This window comes from Pseudorca crassidens, chromosome 2 (genome assembly GCF_039906515.1).
Source record: "Pseudorca crassidens isolate mPseCra1 chromosome 2, mPseCra1.hap1, whole genome shotgun sequence".
NCBI lineage: Eukaryota > Metazoa > Chordata > Mammalia > Artiodactyla > Delphinidae > Pseudorca > Pseudorca crassidens.
In genome coordinates this window covers 164,478,323-164,492,184 of record NC_090297.1, presented here as the reverse complement: position 1 = coordinate 164,492,184, position 13,862 = coordinate 164,478,323, and the positions used below count along the sequence as shown (strand labels likewise).

Sequence of the window (13,862 nt, the reverse complement as noted above, 5' to 3'; positions counted from 1 at the left end):
CAGCTCTGCCATTTGCAAGCTGAGTGACCTTGAGCAATTAACCTGTCCTCTCTGGACTTCAGTTTCTTCGTCAGTAAAACTGGTCAACCATCCACCTTGCCAGACTATTGGGATGTGCGGTGATACATGAGAGCATTTAGTAGGCCCACAGTTAGGCTTAACCGAGCTGGTGAGACACACAGTCGCAGTGTGTGTTTTTAAAGGCCACAGTTATTCAAGTCGACACACAGGACAGGGCAGTTGGTGGCATGCTGGGCCTTTGTGGATGCCGTGGTCAGACTGACACACCACATTTGAGAGCTGGGCCCCCTCCTCGCCGCGGTCCTGGCTGCTTGCGTCAGTGTGTCTATACCACACAGAACTGAGTGGATCCCGGCCGAGGGCACTTTAATGCCCCTGAGTCGTAAGGGGAAGGCTGAGGACCTCTGTCCTCCGAGTGGAGAGATGGGGCATCTGAAGACGGGGTGAATGTGGGTCTCCTGCTGTGTGTGCCTCTGAGCTCGTGTTTGGGGTAGAAAGTTAGCTTTTCTTCTAAGATGATGCAGAGTTGTCGCCGTGAGCTTCTTGTCTCGATGAGTGGAGAGGACGGTGCTTGGAGCCCTTTCCACCCTCCACTCCGTCTTGCTCCTGTTTCTTCACCAGTTGACAGGACAGAACAACGTCCACCTCAGCAAGAGCTTCTTCCTGACTCACCGAGCGAGGGAGCGGTCGGACACCTTCATCAACCTGCGGGAGGTGCTCAACCGCTTCAAGCTGCCCCCGGGGGAGTACATCCTGGTGCCGTCCACCTTCGAGCCCAACAAGGACGGGGACTTCTGCATCCGGGTCTTTTCCGAGAAGAAAGCTGACTACCAGTAGGTCGTTCAGCCCTCCTCGTCCCCACGCCTTGTTCCTGCCCCGCCTGGACCCCCGCGTCAGCTTCTTTTTCTGTAGTACCCGCCCGCTTCGAAGGCTTAGCGTGAGGACTTGAGGTATCGAAGAACGTTAGTGCTGTCCTCGGGTCAGCAAAGAAAATAGACACTCGGGATCTTTCTGATGAGAAAGGGATGGTTGTAGAGCAAATTGCAAATGCCTGTCATTTGGGGCAGTGCTGGTAGAATCCCTGCGTCCCCAGCCCACCAGCCTGGCAGAGCCGAGGGTCTAAGTGCCAATCCCAGCGGTCCCTCAGATGTCTCCAGGCGCTCCCCCGTCCTCACTGGAGCCCCGCCGTTCAGGGACCATTTTTGGCTCAATTCACAATGGCTGCTGGCTTAACCGTGTCTGTTCAGCTGGGCCCTTGACTGCGTGAGATGTAATCAGCCTTGGGCAACTTAAGCACAAGATTTACTGGAAGGCCCTGGAGACCCTCTAGAACTGATAGGAGGCTGGACGCCAGAGGACCAGGGTGTGGGAAGAGGGGGTGTGGCAGCTGCCATGTCCCCCTCTGACCTTGGGCCACATGCTCAGATCCATGTGGGATGGAGGGGGGCGGGCAGTGGGCGGGAGGGGCAGGGATCGCCGGGCTCCAAGACCATGCACAGCAGAGAAGGAATTTCCCTCTCTGTGGAGCAGAAGGACCCAGCCCTGCACACAGGACCGTGTGTGGGATAAACTAGCCAGGGCCTGAGCTTCAGCTGAAATCTCACCCAGGCCTCCCTGCCTTCTCCCACCCTCTGCAGAGCAAGTAGGCAGCAGGGTACACTGCAGGATTCTCAGTGTGAAGATTTATGACGGCAAAGGGCGTTTCAGAGGGAGCCTAAAAGCTGTCCCTCCAGGCCAGAGCGCCAGCACCGTAGAGCCTGGGAAGCCTGTGCTCTTCGATGAAGACTGAAAACTAGCAAACAAAACAGTTCTGACTCTCAAGTTGTTTTAGCCAGGACACTTCCTTGGATCATCTCTAACTGTAATTTCTGCTGTAGGGGATGTGTTGTCACAGAAACTTGGGATGCAGAAAAAACCCCTGTGCCCACCCCATGCTGGGTTTAACGGCGCAGTTTCATTTTAGCCGGGATTTCTGCAACGCTCCCTTTTCAGTGACACGTAGTTTCCTTCTGTTTCCAGAGTTGTCGACGACGAAATCGAGGCCAACCTTGAAGAGGTACCGTACTGTTTGAGCTTCACCCGCTCTGTCCTGAACAACCCAGGAGCGGTGGAGCAGAAAATAACCCCAAGGGTTCAGGAGGCCCCTAGGATTTCACGAGCAGAGCTTGAAACTAGGGTGCAGCCCTGGCCTGGGAGTCCGAGAACGCCTCCTGCAGCAGCTGTGGCCGCTGCGTGGGGCTGGACGGTCCCCTGGATGTAGCCCACACGCACGGGGTGCCTGGAGGATGGGACACCAGGCTGCTCTGAGCAGTGGGCGGTCTTGTCACTCCCCTTTCTGGCCCTCAGTTTTCTCATCAACAAAATGGAAACGTTGCATGACAAGATTTCTCAGGTTCCCTAGAGTTCTGGGAGTTGTGATTCAGTGGTAAATCCTGAGGGCTTTGAGGACTGCAACTCAGGAATTCCAGACCCAACCTAAGCGTCCAGAGTTGAGGAAGGATAGCACACAGATGGGAAGGAGCGCTCTTCCCCCTGTCCTGGTGCCCGCAGCGGCCTGATGATGGTTATTCCTCAGCTGCTGAAGCTCCGTGTACTCAGTGAGACATGGAGCCATTTCCAAGGGCCTCACGGCTGTGCTCTCGCCACGTTCAGAGTCGTTCGAGACCCCGCCAGCTCGTCTTTACACTTCTGAGTCCCCATTACTTAGATCATAAAAGGCCGTTTTGGTGGAATGTTGGAGAAGACGCCTATGTGAGAAATTAGAGTGTAACTCCTTCCCACATAGTTTATAGTCCCTCTTATGTGTTTTAACTGGAAAAAAAACTCCTTCCTCACACTGTCCTTTGTCTCAATCCCGGTAACCTTAGAATTCAGGCCTGAGCGAGGGAGAGAGGGTAACTGAGGTGGCGGGGGAGGCCACCTCGGAAGGGAGAGCAGGCGCCCGCTGGTCACTGCGTCTCACTTCTGTGCCTCACCTTCCAGATTGATGTCAGCGAGGACGACATCGATGATGGATTCAGGAGGCTGTTTGCCCAGTTGGCAGGAGAGGTAAGTGCTCCCCAAACCTCTGTGCTGTGCGCCCTGCTTGACGCAAAGGAAGAGACCATCTTTGCCCTCAAGGAGACTTCAGTCTAAGGGGGGGAAAGGAAACAAACTGAACAAAAAGCAAAGAGGAATTACAAACATAACTGGGATTTCCGCTCAGATTCCTTACCCAAGGCCTCCCCAGGGCCTCTGCACGTCAGTCGCCAGGGGCTTCTGCTGTCGGGGGTCGGCTCTGGCTGTGATCCTCCTGCCTGAGGACTCTGGGCCTCTCCTTGTGGCTGTTTTGTTTGCTCTGTGCCACTGCAGCTGAGACGTGGAACTCAACCCCTTCTCTTTGATTGCCACGAAAATATTTGGGGACTTGGAGGGTTTTCAGTCTCAAGGATGCAAGCAACAGAGAGAGTGTCAGCCTTCCCTGTCCTTAAAAAAGAAATCCCTCAGGCATCTAGGCTTCCGTCCGCTACAAAGTTAGCAGGCCTCTTCCTCCAACGACTCCAAACAAAGTCATTCTCCTCCATATATGGAGCACACTAGCTCTCTCGAGTGTCCACCATCGGCTTACCTGGGCCTCCTCATCAGAGTTGAAGCAGGTGCCACCTGCCCCATGCCTCCGCCCGCCTGTCTGCCTCCCTCCCTCCCTCCTGGTTTCTAAGGGAAGGGGCATCGTAGAGACATACTTCCCCACTGATTGAAACACACACGCACACCCCCCCCCCCAAGAACGCACAATGTCAGTCTTGGTCTTAAATAATGGGGCTTGTCCCCCAGTTACACAATATGTGTAAGTGAACAGAGGTACCCGCACCACTTCTGAGGAGCTGTGACATCAAGGGCCACAGAAAAAGTGCTGGGCCAATTCTTGGAGACAGCCGGTCCCAGCCAGCTTTGCAGGAAGCCAGATCTGGGTTTTAAAGGGAGAGGAAGGCATGCTGGGTGCGAGGAAGGGTATAGAGAACTGAGTCAAAAGACCACAAACATGGGTAGAATGGAGAATTTATTCTTCATATTCTCTACAGCAGAGCAATGGCGAACGAACTCTGCCTGGAGCACGCTGTGCATTAAAACACTATCAGAAACTTGGGCTGTGGCTGTGCTCCTTGTGCGGCCTGGGGGGTGGTGGCAGCAGCGTATCCCGGGGACTTGTTAGAAATGCACGCCCACAGACCCCTCCCCGCCCCAGCTCTAATGCACCTCACGGGCTCAGCCAGAGTGGACACCCGTTACACGTCCGCTGCTCCGCGCTTCACGCAGCCGCAAGGGAGCCAATAATGACGCTCTGGTTGCATCTCCGCAGGATGCAGAGATCTCTGCCTTTGAGTTGCAGACAATCCTGAGAAGAGTTCTGGCAAGGCGTAAGTACCCACCCCTTGCACATCCCTCATCCTGCTTCTGCAACGTGAGGGGACACGGTGACCCTTCCCCTTCCCCGGCTCAGCAGCTGTGGCTGAACCGTCACCCCCACTCCTGCTTAAACGCCACCGTCACCACCAAGGAGCCGGATGAAGGAGGTTCTCCCCGATGTGATAAAAAAGGGCGGAGGTTTCTGGAGTCTAGAGGTCAATGATCACATCCGGGTTTCCACCACTTACTAGCTCTGTTAGATAATCTCCCTGACTCTTGCTTCCTTATCTGCAAAATAGGCATATTATTACTTAACCTCTTCAGAGTGGTTGAATGTCTTAAGTGAGATGATGTGTAGGAACAAAGCCTGGGCTCCGTATATACGGTGACTCTTATGATGATTAATTGCTAAGAAAAAGCGTGATGGGAGCCAGAAAGCATCCCCTCCCTGGATTCCTGGCCGTATTTAGTGGGGAACCACTGACAGAGTGACGACAGCTCACTGATGAGCCAGAATGGAAAAATAAGGGGTCCGTCTTCCACTCCAGCTAAGGGGGTGGCATTAAAAAGGCTCATCTCCCAAATGTGTGTTTAAGGGAGCCTGGTCGAGCCAGTTCTTGATGGGAGAAATGTCACTTCCGTTGAGCCAGTGGGCCAGGCAAGTGGCTTCAAGGCTCCAGAAGTGACGGCCCTCAGCCCAGGCCAATGGGCGTCTATACGGAACGGACAGAACTGGGTGGAGACTTGAGAAGGAGCTGGAGAGCCATGGTCCTCACGCACCTTTTCAGGTGAAACTGTTTCTTAAGCAAAAAATATCAAAGGATGGACCGTCCACCTCCCCAGTGTTGATCACCGCTGCAGGGGGTGGGGAGAAAGCACCCCCACACACTGCTCTTCTCCCCCTCGAGTTAGCACCAGAACTGTGCTGCTGTGATAAGACAGCAGTCCACTGAGCAGGGGTCTGTACGGTATCAGGAGTTCTCAGCCTGGATCCGAAACCAGAGCGTATGTTGTCAGGGCTGAGCGTCAGCCTGGGATCGTCTCCAGAAGTCCCGTGGACTTCACTCTGGCCCAACCCCAAGAGATAAAAATCCTCCTCTTGAAGCCAAAGAAGGATCCAGGCCAGTGGGGTCTTCCATCACAGTGCACGTGAACAACACGCATGTGGTCCCTCACAGGAACCACGTGTGACCGATCCATGCCCGGGGGCCTCCAAACAAAAGGCTGCCTTTGAGCTTCTTCGCAGAGCTGCAGCCAGGGGGTCCAGCGGCCAGGGTGGGGCTTTCCCAAGGCGGACCCTGGTCCTCGGCGCCCCTCCTCCAATCTGGGGGTGATGAGAAGATGGTGTTTACCCTCGAGGCCACCAGGCACGAGTGAGGTCACAGCCTGTTAAGCTGTGTGGTTGTCATGAACCCAGGGACACTGAGCCCCATTGTTTCTGCACAGATGCGGGGAGGGGGAGGGGAGGGATCGGGCCACGCTGGGATTCTGCTGCTGCTTGTTGGGGGCGCGGCAGTAGCCTCACCCAAGCCCCGGAGCTCGGTGCCCTTCCCCGCTCCACACCCAGTGACGACTCCTGCCCGAGGGCCCCAGGCACAGCCCACACCCACACCCCAGACGGGGTCAGAGCCCAGAACAGCAGCTCTGAGACAGGTTACGTCCTAACCTTCCACAAGGACATGATGAAAAGGGTGGGCTCCCCTGAAGGCTGTGGGAACAGACTCACATCTGTGACAAGGCTCTCACGCCACCTGTCGACCACCAACTAGACGGGACTCAACCAGTGAGTGACTCGCCTAGGAGAGCACAGGCTGCGGACAGGCTCTGGCCCTCTGGCTAACCCAGCTGGGGACACAGAGGTCCCCTGAATGCCTGCAGACAGGCAGTTAAGTAAACCTCTTCCTCTCTCAGGGCCCTGCCTAGAATAAACAGGCGGGGCCCCCGCTCTCTCCACAGGTGACTCTGCATCTTATGAACACTTCAAGGCCCAGACTCTTAGCATTCTCTTACTTATTTAAAAAGCACTTATTATAACTCCGTATGCCCATGGCCAATATACAGAGAAGTCAGGCAGATGTCACACAGCCTCTGCACTGTCCCAGTATGGTGGCCACCTGCCTCGTGCAGCTATTTAAAACAATTTAAGTGGCTCCCACATGGGAGGGTGCAGATACGGAATATTCTGCGATCGTAGAAGGTTGTATTGGACAGTACTGCTCTAGAAGATGTTCCTGTCACACTTATTTTTGTCTCCTAGGCCAAGATATCAAGTCAGACGGCTTCAGCATAGAGACCTGCAAAATCATGGTTGACATGCTCGATGTATCCTTTAATGGGCCCCGCAGGACAGAGGCTGGGAGAGTTTGAAACTTCACTCCGGGAAGATACAAACACAGGCCTCCTCCCCTGCACAGCGGCCAGCTGTCCCTACTGGCTGAGGCGTAGGACCGTTGTCAGCGCTGACCTCTCTTAGTAGGGAATTCGAGGGACTTCAGCTGAGGGAATGTGAGATGCCACAGGCGGAGGGGTTCCTGCAGGGAATTCCTGACAGCATGCCCGCTGTTCTCTGCCCAGCGCAGCTTGGATGTGTTACCTCTAGGGAAATAGTCCCTAAACCATGATACTTTTTTTTTTTTTTTTTTTTTGGCTGTGTTGGGTCTTCGTTGCTGCACGCGGGCTTTCTCTAGTTGCGGCGAGCAGGGGCTACTCTTCGTTGCGGTGCACGGGCTTCTCATTGCAATGGTTCTTCTGGGCTATAGGCGCGCGGGCTTCAGCAGTTGTGGCACGTGGGCTCAGTAGTTGTGGCTCGCGGGCTCTAGGCACACGGGCTCGGTAGTTGTGGCGCACAGGCTTAGTTGCTCTGCGGCATGTGGGATCTTCCCGGACCGGGGTTCGAACCCGTGTCCCCTGCATTGGCAGATGGATTCTTAACCACTGTGCCACCAGAGAAGTCCCTACCATGATACTTCCAATGTGAATGCTTTCCCCAGTCATGATTTTCTTCCTGATTCATAAGATAGGGGCCCACCCTCCAAGAGCACTCTCCTTCCTCTTGCTCTGGCTCCTTCCCAGGCCACCACCCGGCCCTGAGGCCGACTCATCATCCCTCTGCTGTCCCTGCTGCTTACTGAGAGGTGCTGGGCAAGGATGGCCTGGATGGCTTAAGCTTCTATGAAGTTTCGTCTGGTGGGCTCATGGCACCTGCTGTGTAGCTCCCCTCACAGAAGGCCTCTTAGAAATAATGATACTCCCTAAATGGGCAAGGGCGCAGCCATTAGAAGCCATCTGAAGCCTCTGCATATCCTCCAACAGCTCCTTCTTAGCAGGAACTGGGGCCAGCTGCATAGCACCCCCAGACCCATCAGCACACAGTGTCGGGGAACCAGCAGGTCTCTATTGGGCCCTTCCACCAGCCCTCAGATGGAGGTCTAGCCAGTGTGAAGAGCAGGAAAAGGGTCCTTCTGCGAGAGCTTCTCGTGATTGAACTGTGGTTACCAGATGCTCCAGGGGAGAGGACAAACCAGGTGCCACGGCCCACGTGAACCCAGACTCTGGGAGCTTTCCTTAACTGCAGGCAGTCGGATGGGAGTGGCAAGCTGGGTCTGAAGGAGTTCTACATTCTTTGGACCAAGATTCAGAAATACCAAGTGAGAGCCCAGGAGGGCCGGGCGGCAGGGGCGGTGGGTCTGTGTGGGCAACGCGCCATGCACATACTTTTGGACGCGGCAGCTCTTTAGGACGGTGGAGGAGCATCTCCAAGCAGAGGGGATTGTACTCATAACGGAGCTCAGAATGGGTGAAGACAGGGCTGGGCAAATGCAAACAGGAAAAACAAAGACTTCGCAAGTGACGTGGTTTACTCCCTGCCTTACTGACCGGAAACGGGGTCATCTAAAAGCCACCATCAAGTGTCCTGAAAAGGCCATGTAGCCGCTTGTAGTTGGGGTTTTTGACAGCTAAAGTACAAAAATTACAGAAGATAGTAACAGGTGATTTGATGGGCGTATTTATAAACTAGCTCATGGAGAGGCAAAGTACTCTTTAAGGCAGAAACATGGGTGATGCTTCCAAGGCCAAACTAGAGGCATGGAGCTGGAAGAACTTCAGCCCCGCTTAGCACACAGCACAGAGAGGTAACTTGCCACCTTCTGGGTCATGGTTTTCTAACTATTTTGCGTGTTTCAGAAAATTTACCGGGAGATCGACGTGGACAGGTCCGGAACCATGAACTCCTATGAGATGCGGAAAGCATTAGAAGAAGCAGGTAACACTTCCTAACTGTATTTTCTTTCTTTTATCTGTAGAATATGTGAAAACTTATTCTATACGATACAAAGTTTGGTAAGCTATGAAATAGAGTAGGTGCTGGTTCAGTACAAACACATCCTTTTCATTCGCCTTTTAAAGACTAATTGGTAAAATGAAATGGAGTCCAGGACGCTCTGCCCTCTAAGCCGTCTGGAATCTCAGTTTCCCTCCAAGGGCCCCAGTGGGTCGCAGGCAAAGCCAGTTTTCAGCAGACCCACACACCCTGCCCTCGTCCGTTCGGGTGCAGGGCTGGTCAGGCAGAAGTGTGATGTCCAGTTCCACCCTTGGGTGAGTCCTTAGCAGCACGTGATGTCAGTAAAAGGGACACCAGCTGTGGGAGACCAGCAGAGTGGGAGACTGGTGTGCTTAGGGGACAAATATGACAGTATGAGGTTGTCCATTCGTTGGGATGTAATGCTGCAGCAGAGACCCCAAATAAGTGGTTTAAACAAGATACACCTTCCTCTCACATAACGATTCAAGCTCAAGCCATCCAAGGCCAGACGGTGTCTCCTGCTGTCAGGGACCCAGGCTCCTTCTCTCATACTGTGTCACCAGCCCTTAGATCGTCACCCGTATCTGCAGGACGGGGACAGCTTGTCACCACAACCACGTTCTAGCAATGGGCTGACAGAAGGAGGGAAAGAGGGGCTCCTTGCCTTTAAGGGCACATGTCACTCTGTACACAAATCCCAGTGCCAGGACTTAGTCACAAGGCTTCAGAGGGCTGCCAGGGAAGCTGGGAAAGGCAGCCTTGATTCTAGGCAGCCATGGCCTGTTAAAAATTCTACAACTATGGAAAAAGGGAGAATTCATATTAGTTTAGCATGAACAGTTTCTGCCACATACATCCAGGAAGAATCTAGTCTCCAAGGCGATTCAGCGTAAGACAGACAGAAAAGGAGATAGGATCGATAGCATGAAATAGCCTGACCATGAAAGTAGGAACAGGCAAGGAAAGTCTTACATGTTAGTAAGGAGACGGGACTTCCTGATGGTCCAGTAGGTAAGACTCCACGCTCCCAATGCAGGGGGTCTGGGTTCAATCCCTGGTCGGGGAACCAGATCTCACACGCATGCTGCAACTAAGACCCGGAGCAGCCTAAATAAATAATATATAAATATTAAAATGCAAAAAAAAAAAAACCAAAAGAAAAGGAGAGAGGCAGGGTGGAGGTGAACAGTGTGGAAACAGAAGCAATGGCAGAAGGCACTGGCTTTGCAAAATAAAAAGTCTCACAGCAGAGCAGCCAGGGGACCAAAGCCATCATAACTCTCATCTTCCGGGTCCAGAGCCCATGAACAGAGCCCCAGGGTGCAGTCGAACACTTGGCAATTGGTCTGCATGTCCATTTAACTGCAGGTTTCAAGATGCCCTGTCAGCTCCACCAAGTCATCGTTGCTCGGTTCGCAGATGACCAGCTCGTCATCGATTTTGACAATTTTGTTAGGTGTTTGGTTCGACTGGAAACACTATTCAGTAAGTGCCCACTTGGGTAAAGGCCCATTTCAGTTGTCTCGGTACGAAAGCAGCCTGCCTTTCCCCACGGGTGAAACCATCCTCACGGGTGAGCCAGAGACGTGTCTGTCCAGTTGAGAATGAAAATCCTTCTTTAATTTGGGGACAGAGGGAAGGAATCGTAACCTGTGTCATTCAGTGAACTCAGCTGCCAGGCTGGGGAAAAGGATAATGTGACCTCTGTTGCAGCTCACTTATATGACATCCCGTTTCTGCCTCCACAGGGATATTTAAGCGGCTGGACCCCGAGGATACTGGTATGATCCAGCTTGACCTTATCTCTGTAAGTCAGCAGCTTCCCAGCCCCTACTCCTAGGGGACGGAGGGGAGAAGGGCTGCTACTTGGGCGACAGAGATCTGTGGCTTTTGGTCTGTCAGGGTCAGGCTGTAAATTGTTGTAAGATCCCACAGTGCACCTCTACTGGCAGTCATTTCCCAACTACCCATTGGTTCTCGAGTCCAAGAAAACACACCTGGTCCCTCCTCCCAGAAGCTTTGCCTTGAGAATAGCACAAGGTTAAAAGAAGAAGAGGGTGGCTGCAGAATCCCTCTTAGAAAAATGACCTGCTGATTAGCATGCACGGCAGAAGACGCTTATTATGCAAAGAAACGCTGTGGATGAAATGTAAGTGGGTCTTGGGAAGAGCTGTCATTCTTAGATCTACTTAAAATACTTTCTGCACAAATTACTCTTCTCTACTTCCTCCACCTTTAAAATAAAATAACAATAGTAGATAAGCTTACCATATATAATGATTGTGCTCATGTGTCTGGAACCCCAGCAATGGGCACCTCTGAAACGATCACTCGAAATTCAGTTGGCATGCCAATTCCACAGAAAGCAAAGCGCAAAAATGTTCTCTTGTCATCCGAAGACAGAAAGTTCTCTCACTTCAAAGAAGGAAGCCAGCTGGGCTTACTTTTCATCCTTGCCCGGCTCCAGCTTGCATTTCCTCTGTCCAAGGGGGAACTGAGCTTAGAGCAACACAGGCTACAGAGACTGGGGTTGGGTGGCCAGTGCTGGGTAGGAATGACCAAGTCCCAGGGACCAGAGAGGAGCAGAGTGGTAAGAAGGACGAGGGTGAGGGACTGGCGCCGCCTTCCATTGAATTTCGAACTCTGGAGGAAGCCAGCAACTAAATAGCTCTTTCACTCTGGTATCAATGCATTTTAAAGTAACGCGAGCCAACTGCAAAATACGTTTTAGCTGCTTCCAAAGAACACTAACTTGCTTTAAACTCTGTGTAGCTCAGGAAATAACCCTCCCCTGAGACTGCAGTCTAAGGTAGAGGCAATACAATTGGGACCTAAACATGCCACGTGTGAAGTTTGGGAAACTGCAGCCCCCTTTATCCTTCTGGCTGGAAATCTCATTCCTCCCACTATTTTATGCGGCCAGCCTACTCAGACCATCCTCCCATTTCCTCTGAGAAACATCTCACCCACCGGCTTTCCCTCCTTTCCTAAGCCTCGCCTTTCACAGGTCCCTGGAGTTCCCCACACTCAACTCTCTTTTCGCTGAGGCTGCGACAGAAGAAGACCTCTCCTTCAGTTTGCAGCGATTGTTAGCCTTGCCTGCAGCTTGCAGTCCTGGGGAGCTTCGCAGAAGTCCTGATGTCCAGGCCCATCCCAGACTAATTTCATTAGAGTCTGATTTAAAGTTCGCAGATTACTCCAGTAGAGAACCGAGGTTGAAAACCACTAGTTTAAGGGCTATCCAAACTAACCTCTGATGTGACACTGAGGCAGGGATACAGAAATGCTAATTCGTGTTTTCCACGTTTCACGTGTTTCAGTCAACCCTGTAATACGATTCATGACCACCTAATTCAGATTTACGACCCTGTAAAAAGCTAGACTCTAGAAATCAGGTAGAAAAAATGTGAGTTAATACTCTGATATCTTAACCCTTGATCAGCTTTTCTCGTACAACAGTCAATCTTCCAGAATAATCTGTAGGTACTCAGATAGCCTTTTAATTCTAAGAATGCTCACTGAACTGATTTGGTTTTTTTCCTTCCCCACAGTGGCTGTGTTTTTCAGTACTTTGAGGTTATAACTGATCTGCCTGAAGACTTCTCATGAAAGAATCAGCCACGGACTAAGCATCCACAGAGAAACTTTTTATCTGGATCTTGAACTTATGGGAACATTTACTTAAACTGATGATTAGAGCTGAAAATGATGATACTATCTGCTTGAGAAAGCAGAACTTTCAGATATCGAAGTAAAAGATTTGCATATAATCGTACTAAATGCAAGCGAGTCACTTAACCCTTGAAAAACTTAGAGAAAACCTTCAATCTGTACATAGGATACACTTTCCTTTTACACACTTTCCTGTTTATAACAATATTAAATCAGGAAAAAATGCAGGGAGGTATTTAACAGCTGAGCTTAATTTAACATTCAGTCAAACCTTAAAGGACATAAGGTCCTTGCCAGCAATATTTAAAGCAACTTTGAGTTTAAAAATACAGTTGTGACATGTACCAAAGAGCTGTCCAGGGGTTACCATTTCCCTTGAGTAAAATGGAAAAATATGCTGCATCACGAAGGCACCTGAAGAGGCCAGGTGAGAAGCACATCTCTCATTTGGGCTAAAAAAGAGACAGATTTTATATAAAACTGATTGGTTAACAGTGTGTCTGTCTCAAGTCCTCGCACACGTCTGGTCTTATAAACTGAGCGTTACGATACTGAAGGGACGCTCCTGTTGCTCAGCTGAAGTGATGACCCAAATGGGGGGTCCCGTCTGCAAGCCCACGGTGACGGAAGACAGCACAGCTGTTCGCCGCCTGCCTCGAACCTTCCCAGACTTCACCGCTAGCGTTCGTGCATGGATTGGGGGGGACGCCCGTGGAAACCACATGAACGTGTTTCCTGGCTTCACCTTGGGTAAATGCTAGCGACACTGTACAGATACTGCCTTGTTGCCTTATCTTCTTGCAAATGTACTGTTCAATAAAGAGTCGCTCAGGCAATCGCACGTGGGTGCCGCTCTTCCTGAGGGCCCAGCGGTGAGCACACCCAGTTACATCCCGTCCCACTCTAGCCAGGCGCGCTCCCTCCCTCCCTAAATGCCGGTATTGAGAGGAAAGGGCAGCTGGCCTCCATTTCAGTGTGGAACTATAGAGCTTTTAAAAAAATCCAATTCAGAAGCTTTGATAATGGACCAGAAAGTCAGCTCCAATTTCTACTGCTTCTTGGTCTCTGAAAGAGGTACCGGCAAGTCTGTGCTCCACCTGCCACCTGCCTGTCACTTTGGTGGAGGGGACAAGAGAGAGCCAGGAAGACATGCAGCTAAACCACAGGTCGGCTGCTGGGGAATCCTTGAGGAATCGCAGGAGGGAAAGATGTCAGACGACTAGAGAGAGGCAAATGGCAGCCTGCTATCTCATGAAACGATAGGAAGATGGATTTCCCAAATTCAACTCGCAGGAGTTTAAGTTTTCCTGCTTGCGGAGCATCTCAGGGCCCAGAGGAAGCGGGAACCAAGAACAGGCAGCACTTCCCCTGGTGCGGGGGTGGTGATTTTCTCCATTCAGTAGAACTGGGTTTGGGAGGGCTGGATGCTCCCAGTGACACGGGATTGCTATGGGAGGGGTGGGGTGGGGGGAGGGTAGGC

The 13,862-nt window shown here is 51.9% G+C and overlaps 1 protein-coding gene across 1 annotated transcript in view; it reads left to right on the top strand.

Annotated features, from left to right (window-relative positions):
* CAPN2 (calpain 2) overlaps positions 1-13,223 on the top strand; it is a 62,182-nt gene extending 48,959 nt beyond the window's left edge. Inside the window, exons 12-21 of the mRNA XM_067729665.1 lie at positions 643-854; positions 2,041-2,077; positions 3,004-3,069; positions 4,361-4,418; positions 6,665-6,729; positions 7,986-8,054; positions 8,593-8,671; positions 10,079-10,195; positions 10,459-10,517; positions 12,262-13,223. Of these exons, the coding sequence (XP_067585766.1) occupies positions 643-854; positions 2,041-2,077; positions 3,004-3,069; positions 4,361-4,418; positions 6,665-6,729; positions 7,986-8,054; positions 8,593-8,671; positions 10,079-10,195; positions 10,459-10,517; positions 12,262-12,285 (786 nt within the window). The 3' untranslated portion in view covers positions 12,286-13,223. The remainder of the gene's footprint in view (positions 1-642; positions 855-2,040; positions 2,078-3,003; positions 3,070-4,360; positions 4,419-6,664; positions 6,730-7,985; positions 8,055-8,592; positions 8,672-10,078; positions 10,196-10,458; positions 10,518-12,261) is intronic.
* Positions 13,224-13,862: the final 639 nt, after the last annotated feature.